This window comes from Pongo pygmaeus, chromosome 20, assembly GCF_028885625.2.
Source record: "Pongo pygmaeus isolate AG05252 chromosome 20, NHGRI_mPonPyg2-v2.0_pri, whole genome shotgun sequence".
Classification (NCBI taxonomy): domain Eukaryota; kingdom Metazoa; phylum Chordata; class Mammalia; order Primates; family Hominidae; genus Pongo; species Pongo pygmaeus.
Genome location: NC_072393.2, coordinates 5949619 through 5967525, shown reverse-complemented (window position 1 = coordinate 5967525; position 17907 = coordinate 5949619). Strand labels below are relative to the sequence as shown.

General features: G+C 46.8%; 1 protein-coding gene across 8 annotated transcripts in view; it reads left to right on the top strand.

The window, feature by feature from the left end:
* The window catches only part of RFX2 (regulatory factor X2), a 117428-nt gene that overhangs the window by 62736 nt on the left and 36785 nt on the right, over positions 1-17907 (top strand). For all 8 annotated transcript variants that reach the window (XM_054463128.2, XM_054463132.2, XM_063658006.1 and 5 more), the window contains 4 exons: positions 924-1021; positions 4126-4215; positions 6303-6382; positions 8181-8442. In XM_054463128.2, the coding sequence (XP_054319103.2) occupies positions 932-1021; positions 4126-4215; positions 6303-6382; positions 8181-8442 (522 nt within the window). In that variant the 5' untranslated portion in view covers positions 924-931. The remainder of the gene's footprint in view (positions 1-923; positions 1022-4125; positions 4216-6302; positions 6383-8180; positions 8443-17907) is intronic.

The following is a 17907-nucleotide window of genomic DNA, read 5'->3' as shown; positions in this document are numbered from 1 at the left end:
AAAAGTGAAGACTGTTCGACTTTTAGCATTTTCATGGAACAAATTTGTATCATCTGCCACAATATTAAATGAGTTGTTTTATATAGAATTTTAAAACTACCTATTTGAAAGATATATGCCTCTGACAGCAAAGAAATGTATGTTTATACTTTCTTGTGGGCAAAGATGGCTTTGAACAGCAGGCAGTTTTTACTTACTGCCAAAATTCGTGAGGGCTTTTATCCAGCCCAGGATAAAATGTACTGTTTCTTTGCTCCCTCTGCAGATCACCTTTTCTCTCCCTAGCCAGTGGTTCTCACGCTGCCCCCCAGGGGTCACTTGGCAATATCTGAACACATTTGTGATTGCCACAGCTTGGGGAGGGGGTGCTCCTGGCATGGAATGGGTGGAGGCCAGGGATGCCGCTCAGCACCCTGCTGTGCCCAGGATGGGCCTCCAACAGCAAAGAAGTATCCGGCTCAAATGTCAATGGTACCACAGTGGGGAAACCCAGCCTTAGGGTTTCTCCCGTTGTCGTTTGGGGTGCAGTAGCTCCCCAAATGGCAGTCACCCACCCAGAGCTTTTGATTTCTGGGTAAATGGGGAAACAATTGAGCCCTTCAAAATAGTTCAACCTGCTCAGACTTGGGCACAGAGCCAGTGTCCCGGCCTTCCATTGAGGAATTCCTGCCATTGTGCGCTGACAGAGCTCTTTTTGGGTTTTATATTTGGAAAACTTTCTCTGGCCCCTCTCTCCTTCCGTGGGACAGTTGTGCAGCCTGTTCCCGCAGCTCCTCACTTAGGCGGTACCACCAGGGTCTCTGCCTTTCGACTTTGAAGAATGTAGCTGGTTACTCCTTCCCTCCCTTGAACTTGTTAGTTGCCTCTTCGGGTTTCAATGCTTGCAGCCCTTGCCCACCCAATCTCTCTCCGCCTTTCTTTAGACCTGAGCATGCAGAATTCCGAGGGTGGAGCGGATTCGCCAGCGTCCGTGGCTCTGCGTCCCTCGGCGGCAGCCCCGCCTGTGCCAGCCTCCCCGCAGGTAATGCGCGCCTCTCAGCAACAACAGGGTGGCCACAGTGTGGACGTAATCTCTATGGGTTTGAAGGCTGCTCGGATCTGCAAAGCTAGGAATCTGTATTTTTCTAAATGGACTTCTCAGCCCCAGTGCTGCTGCTATTGAAATAGGCACAATTTCCTTAACTGTATTTGGCTTTTTCAATATTTGTTAAAAAGATCCGATCAAGGAAACGATGACACGAATGGAAAAGAAACCACTCCCCCAAATCTGACTTGGTCTCTTCTTAGCTTTCAGTGGAGGCTTTCTTGTACTTAGAAATGACCCTTTTACACAGAAATGCTTTATTAAGAAGTAAGGCCGGGTGCAGTGGCTCACACCTGTAATCCCAGCACTTTGGGAGGCTGAGACTGGCAGATTACTTGAGGCCAGGAGTTTGAGACCAACCTGGGCAACATAGCCAGACCCTTTCTCTAAAAAAAAAAAAAAAAAAAAAAAAAAAAAAAAAAAAAAAAAATTAGCCAAGCGTGGTGGCCTGCACCTGTAGTCCCAGTTCTTTAGGAAGCTGAGATGGGAGGATCACCTGAGCCTGGAGGTTGAGGCTGCAGTAAGCCATGATTGTGACACTACACTCCAGCCTGGGTGACAGAGACCTTGTCTTTAAAAAATAAAAAATGAAAAAATTAGCCAGGCATAGTGGTGCACGTCTTGTGGCTGTGGTCCCAGCTACTCAGGAGGCTATGGTGGAAGGATTGCTTGAGCCCAGTGGTTTGAGGCTGCAGTGAGCTATAATCATACCACTGCTCTCCAACCCAAGTGACAAAAAAAAAAAAAGGGCAAAAGATGAGTTAGAATTTTTTTTTTTTTGGGGGGGACGGAGTCTCACTCTGTCGCCCAGGCTGGAGTGCAGTGGCACGATCTCCCAGGTTCAAGCAATTCTCCTGTCTTAGCCTCCCGAGTAGCTGGGATTACAGGCGTGTACTACCACGCCCGGCTAATTTTTGTATTTTTAGTAGAGATGGGGTTTCCCCATGTTGGCCAGGCTGGTCTCGAACTCCTGACCTCAGGTGATCTGCCCGCCTCGGCCTCCCAAAGGGCTGAGATTACAGGCGTGAGCCACCACGCCCGGCCTAGGTGAGTTAGAATTCTTAAGATTTTGTTCAAAATGGAATCTAGCACCTGAATGAACATATTCTTTAAAATTTGCAGAGAGAGAATTTTCACATTAAGGCTTTCTCTGCTTCTGGATTTCTACCGTGGAATGAAATAAGGCATAAAGAAGACAGAAATACAAAGCAAATGGCACCGGCCACATGAAACAGACTGGAGGCTCATCACAGTGTGCTGAGGTCCACTGTGGCCGTGTGACCACTTCGATCTGGAATCTAAAAGTTAGGAGCACAGCAAAAAGAAATGATTATGGTTTAAAAAAACACAATTCAGGGCCGGGCATGGTGGCACGTGCCTGTAATCCCAGCACTTTGGGAGTCCAAGGTGGGTGGATCACCTGAGGTCAGGAGTTTGAGACCAGTCTGAGTAACATGGTGAAACCCTGTGTCTACTAAATACAAAAAATAATAGTGATAATAAATTAGCTGAGCATGGTGGCGCATGCCTGTAATCCCAGCTACTCGGGAAGCGGATGCAGGAGAATCGCTTGAACCCAGGAGGCAGAGGTTATAGTGAGCTGAGATCGTGCCATCGCACTTCAGCCTGGGTGACAAGAGCAAAAATCCGCCCCCCCAAAAAAAAAACCACAATTCAGCAAAAACAAAAAGGCAGACAGTGAAACGGTTTATTTGATGTAGTGTGTATGGTCAGACATCTTTAGCTTTTATTTCTTGCACATATGGCAGTGGGGAGGGCATCTTGGAAGCCCGTCTGAGGTGGGGATCAGACGCCGTCGCCCTGCCAACAGTTGTGGCCCAATTGATATATTTCCTTGCCCACTTGAAACTGTCCAAGAGGAGTCAGCCCTCAGGTCTTCCTGCCAAGCCCCTCTCTCAGGCTCTCCCAGGCCTAGGTGGAGTCTGCCTTCCTCTGCAGCAGCCACCATGGACAGGTCTCAGTGCCACTCACGGCCACCATGTTTGTCCCAGGTTTCATCACTGTGGTCCCTCTCTGAGGCCCTGCCAGGACCCTGTGAATTCTCCAAGCACACGGTGCCCAGCTCACCTGGAATTGGAATGCCCTTGCGCTGGCGTCCTTATTAGCACCATCTTCATCCTTAGCTCTACTCCTGCAACACAGGGGATGGCGTGTCCACCCCTCACCCCTCGTGATGTATATATGGCAGTCACTGCTACCTGTGCCATTCAGGGTTCATGCCGGGAAATCACAGCGCTGCAGCCAATGACTCCTAAAGCCCCAGCTCTCAATAAACACACAAAACACTCCTGTTCCTCCCTCGACTCGAGTTCACTTTGACCCTTCCCATTTTCATAGCTTTGTGTGGCCAATCGGTACTCCCAGAAAAATAGCAAAGCCACACTGTGCAGACTTGACTTAGGAGGCCGGAGAGCAGTGGGGTCAGAGAGCGAGGGACCCAGACACAGGGCACCTGGACTGGAGTATTCTGTAGCCAGAGGCAGCACTTGAGCCCTCTGGCTTCATTAACCTCATTAGAAAATGGAAACAAGTCCGGGCTATACTGCAGAAGCGAGGGGTGCCACAGAATGCTGTCCCAGGCAGTGGTGCAGACGGCTGTCCAGAGGGCCCTAGCAGTCCCCTCTGTGCTAAGGACAGTCAGTGTCACCTTGCTGCAGACTACAGACCCACAGAGGCAAAGCTGCCTGGGCGGGTGAAGGTGCATGTGCTTCCGTGTATGTGTGTGTGCATATTGTGTGTGTGCCCACAATTCGTGCATATGTGTGGTGCATGGGGTGAGTGTATGTGCACACTTGTGTATGTATGTGCATTGTTTGTGTGCCTGCACGTACCTGCCATGTGTCTGCCCAGGTCGGTGTGAGTGTGCAAGTCTGACCATCACCCCGCCGTCCCCTCTGATCAGTCCTGCCTATGTTTTAATAAAGAGCACATGAACAGACAAACAGCTTCTTACATTCTGTGTGTATCCTCAGCACTGACCTCTGACAAGTCTAACTGGCCTTCTCTCCCTTCCCTTTTAGAGGGTGTTGGTCCAGGCAGCCAGCTCCGCTCCCAAAGGGGCCCAGATGCAGCCAATCTCCCTCCCCAGAGTTCAGCAGGTACCCCAGCAGGTAATGACAAGCACCGCAGCACCGTGCAAACCGGGGCGCAGTTAGCATTCAGCAATCCAGAACAATCTCTGAAGGATGCATCCTTTTCTGTGGCTGCTGTTCCTTGTTGTAAGCTTCAGTTTCTTAGCCAAAAGGCTTTTCCAGAAGCTGTGCAATTTTAAAAAAATCATTTACTGCAGATAGTTTTGCAGAAAGCCAAGAAAGCTGGTGATCTTTCATTCATTCAGAAATTCAGCAAGCATTTGGGGAGCCAGTGAGCACCCTGCGCCTGCTGGGTGGAGCTCAGGTAGAAATGCAGACAGAAACAAAGGGCTCTGGACTGGAGGAACCATCTGCTAGTGAGTGCCATACCCTCAGATGCAGGCACAACAGAGGAAATGCTTCTTATGATTTCAATTATCTAAGGACAAAGTTTGAAAGCATGGCTGACCAGCCAAGTACCAACACAGATCATCAGCTTGGGGACACTCTAGAAGCATGGTTAGCAAACTGTTTCCAGAAAAGGCCAAATTATACATTTTTGGGGGTTTGTGGTCCAGGCAGTCTCTGGAACAACCACTCAATTCTGCCATTGTATCACAAAAGCAGCCATAAATGATATGCAACCAAATGGGTGTGGCTGTGTGCCAATAAAACTTTATTTACAAAAACAGGCAGTGGGCCAGATTTGGCCCTCAGGGCTGGAGTTTGCCAACTGTGCCCTGCAGAATCCTGAATTAAGGTTAACTCAGGCTCCTCCCTAAAAGGAGCAATGAGGCCCTAGAGGATGCACCGCTCTTCAAGAGGGTCCTGCCTAGATTGGCAGTCTGTTCACAGGCATTTGTCAGGTGACTGTGTCCATGAGAACTAGGAAGGTTTGCGGGATCACAGGAAGGAAAAGACTCCAGACAGGCCCAGCGGGGACCCAGGGCCTCAGGCCAGTGGCTCTGTCTTAGCTACTGTCTGTCAAGGCACTCCCCAGAGACACCATGGAGAGGAGACAAAGATCAATGTATGATTCCAGAAGCTTCCACCACTTTTCTGGTGCTGGGCCTGCCCCAGCTCTTTCTGTAACTTCTGCATTTCACTTGGCCCCCCAGAATTCGACATTTGACTTCCACCCCTGGGGGCATCACCCAACAGATGTTAACCCCTGGAACTTGTGATTCTGGGAGTGGTGCATTGGACAAGTGCATACCATGCTCAGTGGTCCAAGGAGAGGCAGGTCTGCCCCATCCTGCAGCTTCAAGCACAAGAAGAAGGTCACCATGACACCATGACACCCGAGCAAGCCCACTTCTGTGGCCCTCCATCTTCTCACCCCAAAATTCAGTGGATGTAGGCAGCCACTAAGATGCCATCTGGGGTGAGAGTTTGAAGTCCCATGTGCAAAGCGTTTGGCTTCCACTGCTTGGACTAGAGTCCCTTGGGGCCTGTCAGCCGAGGCTCTGAACAGATGTTTCAGCGAGGGGAGGGCAGGGCAGTGGGGGTGTGCTGGGGTCCCCCTATTGCCCCATCTCTCCAGGCATGCTGCTCCTTCCCACTCTGTTTAGACCATCACATTCTCTCCCCTCCTCTCTGCCAGGGAAGGGGCACCAGGGCCACCTCGGGGGGTGTTGGGGCCATGTAGAGTCTAATCTGCTTGGCCCCCTGTGCACTGCAGCCTGCACGCCAGCCTGAGCTACAGAGGGAGACCCTGTCGCAAAAACAAACAAACAAAAAAAAAAAAACAAAACAGAAACCAGGGACAGTCCTGTGAGCCAAGACTGGGCCTCTGTCCACAACTCTAGTTTCCACTGCACTGGAGGGGCACTGTCATTCTCCTGGTCCCGCCCCCATGTATACAGAGGAGCCAGGGCGCACAGACACGCTAGCAGAGCTCTGGGGATCAGTTGCAGCTCCCCGAACTGTGTGGGCCCGTTTGGAATATGTCATCTGTACATTACCGTCTCCTCAGTGTCTTTCTAGGCATGCCGACTGTGGGCGGGAACCTTGTCATTTGGTACTAAATGTTCATAAAGGCAATAGAAGACACGTCTAGCTTGAATAATCTGCAGGCAACTCACGAGGGTGCGACTGGCGGTAACATCGCGTATCTGATGTTTCAGGTGCAGCCGGTGCAGCACGTGTATCCTGCCCAGGTGCAGTACGTGGAAGGGGGAGACGCCGTCTACACCAATGGAGCCATGTGCGTGCTTCTCCCGCGGGCCACGCCCAGAACCCTCTCCCTGACTCCAGCCTTTGCCACCTGGGGAGGCATTGAGCAAATTCCTCTCCCTTATGCTTTTGGCGATGTGTTCACTAAATACTATTAAAATGCTATTAGGAAACTGGGCAACATCTCTACAAAAAATTTTAAAATTAGCCAGACATGGTGACAAGTGCCTAGAGTCCCTCCCAGGCAATCGGGAGGCCAAGGTGGGAGGATCACATGAGCCCAGGAGTTGGAGGCTGCAGTGAGCTGTGATCACGCCTGACTGATGGAACAAGACCCTGTCCAAAAAAAAAAGGAGCGGGGTGGGGGGTGAGGGATTAGGACATCATAACCCTGTGGAGATTTCAGAAATCACAGACTTTTGTACTTTTTACTTTTAGAAAAGATAGTCTTGGAAAAAAAAAAAAGGCTAATCCTAACTCTTCATTCTGAAGTCTCAGTCTTTGAGATCCAGAAACCATCCACCTCTGTGTGTTTTTCCCTCGCCTCTGTTAAACTCTAGCTTTGTATAATGTTGATAGAACTTGATTTTCCATGTTGCAAGGACGTCTAGAGTTTTCTGCTCTGTAACTGTGTGATGCTTGGGGCAGGAAAGTATGCATCTCTCGTGCAGCTCACTTTATTTTAGACGAGAGTCCTTTCGCCTGCTTGTCTGTTTCCATTTGGCCTGGATGGCTCCCCTCACAAGTGCAGGGGCTGTACATGAGAACCTGGCTGTGACTTCAGGGTTGTGATTGGTGGAGTTGTATGATTCTAACCCCAGCTACTGTGGCGGTGCACACCTGTAATCCCAGCTACTGTGGCGGTGCACACCCATATTCCTAGGCTGAAGCAGGAGGATCACTTGAGCTCAGGAGGCTGAGGCTGCAGTGAGCTATGATTTTGCCACTGCACTCCAGGCTGGGCTACAGAAGGAGACCCTGTCTCAAAAAGCAAAACAAAAAAAACCCTGGAAATTGACATTGGGGTAAAACTGTTAACTAGCCCACAGGCCTTATTCAGTTCTACCAGTCTGTATGCACATGCTTTTGTGTGTGTGCTTGCGTGTGGAGTACATGTGGCTTTGCATGTTCACATGTGTGCCCTTGCATGTGCGTGTGTGTCTATTTCTTTGCATTTTTAGCCCATGTGTAGATTTGTGTAACAATATCACCGTTGAGATACAGAACTGCTCCATCTCCACACAGGAGCTCCCTCATGTGACCCTTTATCCACTTACAATTTTAAGTTTTATTTGTATTTATTTTTTTTAAGAGATAGGGTCTTGCTCTGTTGCCCAGGCTAAAGTGCAATGGTGCAGTCACAGCTCACTGCAGCCTCAAAGTCCTGGGCTCAAGCAGTCCTCCCACCTCAGCCTCCTGAGTAGCTGGGACTACAGGCACACACCACCACACCTGGCTAAATCTTTTATTTTTTGTAGAGATGGTTCTCTCTATGTTGCCCAGGCTGGCCTCAAACTTCTGACCTCAAGCGATTTTCCCACCTTAGCCTCCCAAAGTGCTGGGATTACAGGCGTGAGCCGCCGCGCCTGGCCTAGAATTTTTTAAGTGGTCACTTTTCGATGAGTCAGCCTGTGGTCCTGAAGATTTTGCAACATGATGCCTCTGAACTTGCGCTGCATTTGAGTGTCACATGCCATGTCCGAATTGCTCCATATGTCTGGCCTCTCTGGGCTGCAGCTTTTACATGATGTTTGGCTGGATATCCGTGAACTCAGACAAGGCATTTAAATGGGACAGCGTCCCATGCATGACTTCTCTCTTTCTCACAGACGAACAGCCTACACCTACAACCCCGAGCCTCAGATGTACGCCCCCAGCAGCGCGGCTTCTTACTTCGAGGCCCCAGGCGGCGCCCAGGTGACCGTGGCAGCCTCGTCCCCGCCAGCAGTCCCCTCCCACAGCATGGTGGGCATCACCATGGATGTCGGGGGGAGCCCCATCGTCTCCAGCACGGGAGCCTATCTCATCCACGGGGGGATGGACAGCACCAGGCACTCCCTGGCCCACACCTCCCGGTCGTCACCAGCCACGGTATGTAGGAGGCTCTTGGGACCAGCAGGGTAGGCCGTGAGTATTCTCGCAGCAGCAGCGGCGGGGACGGTGAGTAAGAGGCAGCCGGAGGCTCGGAGGGGCTGTCGTCTGCTCTGGGCCCAGGCGGCCCCACGATGGAGTCAGGCCAGCCTCAGACGGGCCACGCAACCCTAGGCAGGCCTGCAGAGTTCTTTGAACTTCAGTTGGCCATTGGTATAAAGAGGAGGACAAGTCATGCGTCATGGGCTGTTGTGAAAAGGGAATGAGTCAAGCATCTCTCCACTGGTGGATGCTGCAGCCTCCTTCGCTCTTATTATTGTTGTCGTTGTTACTATCAAGCTTTTAGAGGCGTGGATCAATCCATCCACGAGACACCTGGACTGAATCAAGCGGGGGAAGTTTCCCTGCAGCCTCTGCCGAGTTCTCACTGCCATGCCCCCATGCAAAATAACGACTTATCTGCTTTTCCAAAGTCTCTACATTTAAAACTCGATTACCCATGTTTACTTTTCACTTATTTTCCTTCTTAAATTAACACAAAGTAAAATCAGCTTTTTGGTATACAGCCTTGTGAGTTTTGACATGGGTAGATTTGCATATTATCAGGACACAGAACAGTGCATTGCCCTGAGAACCCCCTCGTGGTATTTCTTGGCAGTCACAACCTCCCCCATCCCCAGCCCTTGGCAACTGCCGATCTGTTCCCTATTGCTGTAGTTTCATCTTTACCAGTGTGGTGTATAAATGGAATCGTACAGATTGTGACCTTTTCAGAGCGGCTTCTTTTACTCATTCTGGTGCCTTTGAGATTCAGTCAAGTTGCTGCATGAATCCGAGTTGCTTTTTTTTGTTACTGAGTAATATTCTATTACACTACAGTTTGTTTATTCATTCACTAGTTGAGGGCCATTTGGATGGTTTCCAATTTGGGGCGATTATGAATAAAGAAGCTGTAAGTTTCACACGCAGGCTTTTGTAAGGACATATGTTTTCTTTCTTTTGGATATATACCTACCAGTGGAATTGCTGCTGGCTCATACAGAAAGTGTATGTTTAACTTTATCAGAAACCACCAGTTTTCCCAGTGGTTACACCATTTTGCATTCCCACCAGCAACATACAAGAGTTCCTGTTGCTCCTCTCTGTCAGCAGCATTTGATGCTGCCGGTGCTCTTGAATTTGGCCATTCTAATAGATGTGTGGTGGTACCTCATTGTGGTTGCAACTTGCATTTTCTTTATAGCTAATGATGGTAGCAGCTTTTCATGTGAGTGTAGATGCTGTGGTCAGGTGTCACTTCAAGTCATTTGCTTCTTTTTTAACTAGGTTGGTTGTTTTCTTATAGCTGAGTTTTGAGAATTCTTTATATATTCTGGATACAAGTCTCCTGTCAGATATGTGACTTGCAAATATTTTCCCCAGTCTTTAGTGTGTCTTTTCATTCTCTAAAAAGTATCCTTTGCTGAGAAAAAAAATTTTTTAATTTTGATGAAATCCAATTTATCAATTTTTCTTTTGTGGCTCATGCTTTCAATGTCACGTCTAAGAACTCTTTGCCTATTTGCACGTTATGAAGATTTTCTCCTGTTTTCTTTGACAAGTTTTATAGTTTTACTTTTGTTTTGGGTTTTTTTTTTTTTTTTTTTTTTTTTTTTCTGAGACAGAGTCTTGCTCTGTCACTCAGGCTGGAGTGCAGTGGCACCATCTCAGCTCACTGCAACCTCCACCTCCTGGGTTCAAGTGATTCTCCTGCCTCAGCCTCCCGAGTAGCTGGAATTACAGGCACGCACCACCACACCTGGCTAATTTTTGTATTTTCGGTACAGACGGTTTCACCATGTTGGCCAGGCTGGTCTCGAACACCTGACCTCAAGTGATCCGCTCACCTCGGCCTCCCAAAGTGCTGGGATTACAGGTATGAGCCACCGTGCCTGACCATAGTTTTACATTTTACATTTAGATCTGCTTCCTGTCAAGTTAACATTTGTATAAGATGTAAGGTTTAAGTTGAGGTTCATTTTTTTTGCGTATGATACAACATGTTGTTCTAGCCTCATTTGTTAGAAAGACTACCCTTTCTCCCTCGGGTTGCTTCAACACCTTCGTCAAAACTCAACTGGCCACATGTGTGTGCGTTTATTTCAGAGTGTCCTGTTCCATCCCCTTGGTCTGTCTGCCTATCCCTTTACAAATAGCACAGTCTTAATTACTATAGCTTTATAGTGAGTCTAAAATAGAAGAGAATGGTTCCTCCCACTTTATTCTTCAGTATTGTGTTGGCTATTTATATAAACTCAAAGTTTCTGTATAAGTTTAGATCAGTTTATATCTACAAAAAAATGCTACTGAGATTTTGATTAATTTGCACTAAACCAACTTGGGGAGAATTGCCATCTTTACTATGTTGAGGCTTCCAATCCATGAACATGGTATGTTTTCTCCATTTGTTTAGATCTTCTTTGATTTCTTTCATCAGCATTTTGTAACTTATACAAAATTATGTACATATTTTGTTAGATTTATACCAAAGTATTTCATGTTTGGAGAGATATTGTAAATGGCATTGTGGGTCTTCTTGGCATTGATCTTTAAATTTCTGTTTCCAACTGTTCATTTCTAGGATTTGAAAATGGTTGATTTTTGGCTGTTTATCTTGTATCCTGTAATCTTGCTGAACTCACTATTTTTTTTTTCTTTGAGACGGATTCTTGCTCTGTCACCAGGCTGGAGTGCAGTGGAGCCATCTCGGCTCACTGCAAGCTCTGCCTCCCAGGTTCACGCCATTCTCCTGCCTCAGCCTCCCAGGTAGCCGGGACTACAGGCGTCTGCCACCACGCCCAGCTAATGTTTTCTATTTTTAGTAGAGATGGGGTTTCACCTCTTAGCCAGGATGGTCTCGATCTCCTGACCTCGTGATCCGCCCACCTCGGCCCCCAAAGTGCTGGGATTACAGGCGTGATCCACCGTTCCTGGTCTGAACTCACTTTTTAGTTCTAGGAGCTTCTTGTTGCCTGCAAATATAACCGCTTTATTTCTTTCTTTCCAATATGGACAAAAAGAAATTTCATTTATTTTTCTTGCCTTTTTGCACTGGCTAGCACTTGCAGTGAAATGTTGAACAGGGGTGGCAAGAATGGACATCCTTGCCTTTTTCCCAGTCTTCAGGGAAAAGCTGTCAGTCACTGCTAAGTATGTGATGTTAGCTGTAGGTTTTTCACAGATGCCCTTTTTCAGGTTGAGGAAGTTTCCTTCTTTTTCTAGTTTTCTGGAAGTCTCTATCATAAATAGATGTTGAATTCTGTCAGATTTTTTTTTTTTTACGTATGTCAGCATATTTTTTTCTTCATTGGAGTGTTAATATAATGAATTGCATTGATTGACTTTCATTACACAATAACTTCTTATTTTGGTGTAAGGCTAATCTCCTGAGATAGAAGGTGATGGTTTAGCCTTGTCTCTGTTTTTTTGTTTGTTTTTGGTTCTGGTGTGTTCTGGAGTCACCCTGGCATCAGAGAGGCCCCAAGAATCTTGCTGTCCTCTCTCTTCCTATGTCCAGAGTGACCCCCAGGCCCTGGCTCTGAGGACAGGCATAGTGCCCCATGCCTTCTCCCTCTCTTCTCAGGAGGAGTCACTTGCTTTCTAGAGGCTGTGAAATTATACGGTAGTGTCTGCTGCTTCTACCCCTAGCCACTTAGTGCCTTGGTGCCATTAGCACCCCAGGCCAGGCAGCCCCAGCAGACCAGACATACTTCTCCCCCATGGGATTGGCTGGGTGGAACTAGGTTTAGTTGTTATGGAACAGAAAGCTTTCCTCACAGACTAGTCATTGTCACAAATGTGGCACATTTGACTTAGCAAACTGCATCAACTTATAACAGTAAAATAGACTAGAATTGCAAGTCACAGATTTACTGAGAAACAGTAACGTTCTCTGTGGTTTCAGAATTACCTCGTTGCAGCAAACATGCTGCTCAGACCCTGGGCCACCACCCTGGAACTGTGGTTTGTTATGTGGGTTGCTCTGGAAGAATTAAATTATTAAATCAATTAGAAATCCATGAACAGGCTATATTTTCTCACACACAACACACACACACACACACACACACACACCACCAAGCTCTGGGGGAGTCATAATCTTGGATAGGAATCTGATTCCTGGCTTCTGACTGCTCTGGTGTTGTTTATTGGCTTGTCGTTGGCATAAGAACATCCAACGAGGATGCCACAGAAATTCGAGAGACTTTCCAAGAGCCAAGAACAACCATGGCCCTGAAATTGCAACAGAAATACAGCTGCTGGACCCAACATTTGATGTCTACCAGTTCGTTCATGTCAGAGTTTTGTTTCTTGGGACTTTTGCTTAGTCCTAAAGACAGAGCACGAAGACTGAAGCAAGTCCCCACCAGTAGCCTCGACGAGTGATTCCAGACTCTTGGTGACCAATTTTCTCGAGTATTTATTTCTGGTTAAAATGTCATCCATATTATAAATCTTAAAAGTTAATTGCCCAAATGGTGAGTTTTTGATACACACATTTTCTATTGTGCTTTTTTTCACTACGTGGAGCAGGGATACTAAAGCGGGAGTTTTATTCTTGTCCTTTCTGCCCAAGTGGAGCCTCCTTTTTTACTGTTTGGGTTGTGTCCAGGGGAGGCTGAAGGTCACTCGAGGGGGAACAAGAAAGAGACCCCTCCACCCTGGGAGCTGCCCTCGGTGGGCCCTTCCTCCTGCAAGACCCAGAGGCCACATGAGGCCATGCTGTGAAAACACACAGCCTCTGAGGGTCACACGGTGGGCCCTGACGAAGATAAAAAGTCTTTATCTTTTTAAAATTTTTCTCATACTTTAATGAATCTTTTCTCATTTTATTAGTTTAAATCTGACTAATACAGCAGAAGATCAAAAAAGTCTAGTGGATTTTAATTGCAGCTGAAGTTAAAATGTCCTACTGTATTTTATTAGTTTAACAAGCTAAATATTCTGCCTTTGACAGCTTTCTTTTTGCCCAAGAAGGGTGTCTTATGATACACGATACATAATACCATTAAAAGAGAAACTTTCGGTAAATTAAACAAGAGTCTATGTGAGCAAAGAACAACTCTCCAGTCAGGCAGCCCTTAGAACTAGAAGAGGTTCAGAGAGCACCCCTTCCTGGTGGTCCATGGAGGTGGCTCACGGAGGCCCATGGCACCACCACGCAGCAGCACAGCTCATGACAGAATCATCAGTCACACACATCTCTTCTTCTGTAGCCTGGCTCTTCAGTGAGGATGTAGAATGAAAAGTCACCTGGGCACAGTGGCTCACGCCTGTAATCCTAGCGCTTTGGGAAGCTCAGGTGGGAGGATCGCCTGAGCCCAGGAGTTCAAGACCAGCTTAGGCAACATAGTGAGACCCCATCTCTACAAAAAACTTAAAAATTGGGCCGGTGTGCTGGCTCACGCCTGTAATCCCAGCACTTTGGGAGGCTGAGGCGGATGGATCACAAGGTCAAGAGATGGAGACAATCCTGGCCAACATGGTGAAACCCCGTCTCTACTAAAAATGCAAAAATTAGCTAGGTGTGGTGGTGCGCACCTATAGTCCCAGCTCATTGGGAGGCTGAGGCAGGAGAATCACTTGAACCCGGGAGGCAGAGGTTGCAGTGAGCCAAGATCGTGCCACTGCACTCCAGCCTGGTAACAGAACAAGACTCCATCTCAAAAAAAAAAAAAAAATAGCAGTGTGTGTCTGTAGTCCCAGCTACTAAGGAGGCTGAGGCCCTGAGTCCCAGCTACTCAGGGAGGATCACCTGAGCTGGGGGAGGTTGAGGCTGCGGTGAGCCATGATGGTGCCACTGCACTCCAGCCTGGGTGACAGAGCAAGACCCTGTCTCTAAATAAATAAATAAAAATAAATCACTTAGGCACTCCTACCATCTGCCAGAAGCCTGCTCATCCCCTGCATAGCAGAGCTTTTGTCCAATGATCAGAGCGAATTATTTGCCAGCCAACACACGTGATGATAATCGCTCTTCCCACTGCCTGCCTTTGACATTCCCACGTTCAAGATACTGTTTGATAACGGAATTTCACCAATGGCACATCTGCTTTTTCTCTCACTATGATATTTATCACCACTTATTTTTAAAAACTTCATGGAGTTCCCTTTGTAGTGCAGTTTGAAGTTGTTCGTTTGTTACATTTGTTGCAGCTGATGATCCAATGTTGATACATTATTGTTGACTACAGTCCCATTCACATTAGGGTTCGCTCTTGGTGGTATGCGTTCTATGGGTTCTGGCAAGTGTGTGATCATATCATCACTTTTGAAGCTGGTTTTATAAGATTTTTTTTTTTTTTTTTTTTTTTTTTTGCAAAGGTGGGAAAAGTACCCAGGTTCACACTGGCAAGTAACCCTTTGAAAGATATGTCTGAAGATTTAGTCTCCGATTGCCTGTAGTGACAAGATTAAAGACTGTCATACAAAAAGCACCATTTTTCACTTATTCTGAAGCATTTCAATTGATTTACAAGATAAGTCATCCTTCTTTGTCTGAAGTGACAGAACCTCCCTGACAAGGTGTTAAGACAACCATGGACAAATGGATCATTGATCTAATAATCGATTAGCTACTGATGGATCTCTTGCGTGTTGACCCATTTCTTATTTTCCTGTTTTCTTTTATGGCACCGTATGCAAAATGATCACAGTATGTGATCCCAGATTGGGTCCTGGTCCGGAGGAAGGACGTTAGTGAGAAAATGGATCATTTTCTATAACGTCCGTGGATTAGTTAAGAGTGTTGAAGTTAAGAGTGCGCAGTGGCTGTATAAGAATCGGTCCTGCTGAGTGGGGTGGTTGATGCCTGTCATCCCAGCAGCTCTAAGAATTGGTCCTGCTGGGCGCAGTGGCTCACGCTGGTCATCCCAGCACTTCGGGAGGTGGAGGCAAGTGGGACTGCTTCAGCCCAGGAGTTCAAGACAAGTCTGAGCAACACTGCGAGACCCCCTCTCTACAAAGAATACAAAAATTAGCCGATTGTGGTGGCACATGCCTGTATGTTCAGCTACTTGGGAGACTGAGGTGGGAGGATGGCCAGAGCCCAGGAGGTCAAGGCTGCAGTGAGCTGTGATCGCGCCACTGCACTCCAGCCTGGGTGACAGAGGGAGACCCTGTCTCAAAACAAAGAAAGAAACAAACAATAGAACTGGTCCAGAAAGATAGACACAAAATATTAAGTAACAAACACAAGTTGCAGAACTAAATAGAGACTGAGGGAAAATAATTAAAGCAAGCGTGAATGTGATCTTATGCCCCACGAAGGACGCGCACGGAGATATTGGTGGGGGCTCCCCCTGCCAAGTGGGAGCTGGGAGGAACAGACAAAGGGATTAAAATGCCCCATCTCCCTCCCCCAGCCTCTCAGCCCTGCTGGCCTCCTCTGCCTGGACCACAGCGTTGGGCTTTTCCCTTCTCCAGGCCTAATTCTAGGACTTACCACTCTGCCTTCAAAATTCCAGTCATTCTGCTTGTCTCTTTTAAAAACAATCTGCATTCTTGGGCCAGGCGCAGTGGCTCACGCCTGTAATCCCAGCACTTTGGGAGGCCAAGGCAGGTGGATCACAAGGTCAGAAGATCGAGACCATCCTGGCCAACATGGTGAAACCCCGTCTCTACTAAAATACAAAAAAAAAAAAATTAGCCGGGCGGGGTGGCACGCACTTGTAGTCCCAGCTACCCAGGAGGCTGAGGCAGGGGAATCGCTTGAACCCAGGAGGCAGAGGTCACAGTGAGCCGAGATCGCACCACTACACTCCAGTATGGCAACAAAGCAAGACTCCATCTCAAAAAAAAATAATAATAATAAAATAAAAACAATCTGCATTCTTTATAAAGACCCCAAAGGGTTGTTAGCATTTTAACTTTAATTGGCTCCTTCTATGGTAACATGTCTAAGTTCTGTTTTAGAACAGAGGGTGAATTAACTACAGCAGGTTTAGGAGTGGCCTTCTCTGTCTTGTGTCTCCACATTTGGGTTTTTGGGGAATGACCTCCTCTCCCTCCCTACACCATGGCCACTTCTAGCTCCAGAATGAGCTATGATCATGCCACTGCACTCTAGCCTGGGCAGCAGAGAGAGACCCCACCTCTTTTTTAAAAAATAATGCAGAGGCATCAAACTGTCCTAGAAGTCACTGTGTTTTTCATCACCACATGCTCACATTCTAAAAGATGTTTTTAAGAGAGGAAAGAAAGAGGCTGGGTGCAGTGGCTCACACCTGTAACCCCAGCACTTTGAGAGGCCAAAGTGGGTGGATCACTTGAGGTCAGGAGTTCAAGACCAGCCTGGCCAACATGGTGAAACCCCACCTCTACTAAAAATACAAAAATGAACTGAGCATGGTGGCAGGCACCTGTAATCCCAGCTGTTCGGGAGGCTGAGGCAGGAGAATCGCTTGAACCTGGGTGGTGAAGGTTGCAGTGAGCCAAGGTCACACCACTGCACTCCAGCCTGGGCAACAGAGTGAGACTCGATCTCAAAAAAAAAAAAAAAAAAAATGGGGGGAAGGAGAAGAAAGAAAGGAAATACTAGTTTCATTTAAGAATGTCCTGGATGAAGCAGTAAAAATTATTAATTTTATTAAATTTCAACTCTTGAGCACACATCTCTTTAGTATTGTGTGTGTGTGATGAGAGGGGAAGTCCACCAGAGTACATGACCACCTCCAAGAAAAGTCTGTGTGTGCTTGATTGACATGTGGGCAGAACTAGCCATTGTTTTCCTAAAACTCCATTTCTGCTTGAAAGAATGACAAACTATGATTATTCAGACTCAAGTGTTTGGCAGGCATGTTTTCAAAAATGAACAAAGCATGACATATTAAGAAAAACAGCTGGCAGGTTTTTGTGGTCAATGATAAAATTCAAGTTTTCAAACAAAGAAATGAAAATTTTGGAGTTGCGTCTGCCAGCCAGGAACCTGACAACTTCCCAAAGTTAATGACTTTTCTGATGAGGTTGGTGGTGATATTAATGAATGTGATTTCTTGACACTATTTAATGAAATGTGGCAATGTTTGGAAGATCTGCAAACTCAGTAAACTCATATTTTTCAAGTGACCAATATATGATGTTACAAAACCATATCCATTAGTAAAATAATCATTCAAGTTGCAAGGGAGACTAAAATTACTTTTTGAAATTAGTTATATATATTTTTTTTTATTGAGATAGAACGTATGTAACATAAAATTCACCATTTTGCAGTGGACAATTCAGTGGCGTTTAATACATTCACAGTGTTGTACAATCACCATTATCTAGTTCCAGAATATTGTCATCACCCTGAAAGGAAACCCCATCCCCACTAGTAGCCACTCTCCATTGTCCCTTCCTCCGTCTCCTGACAGCCACTAATCTGCTTTCTGTCTCTAGGGATTTGCCAATTCTACATATTTTATGTAAAAGGAATTATATGAT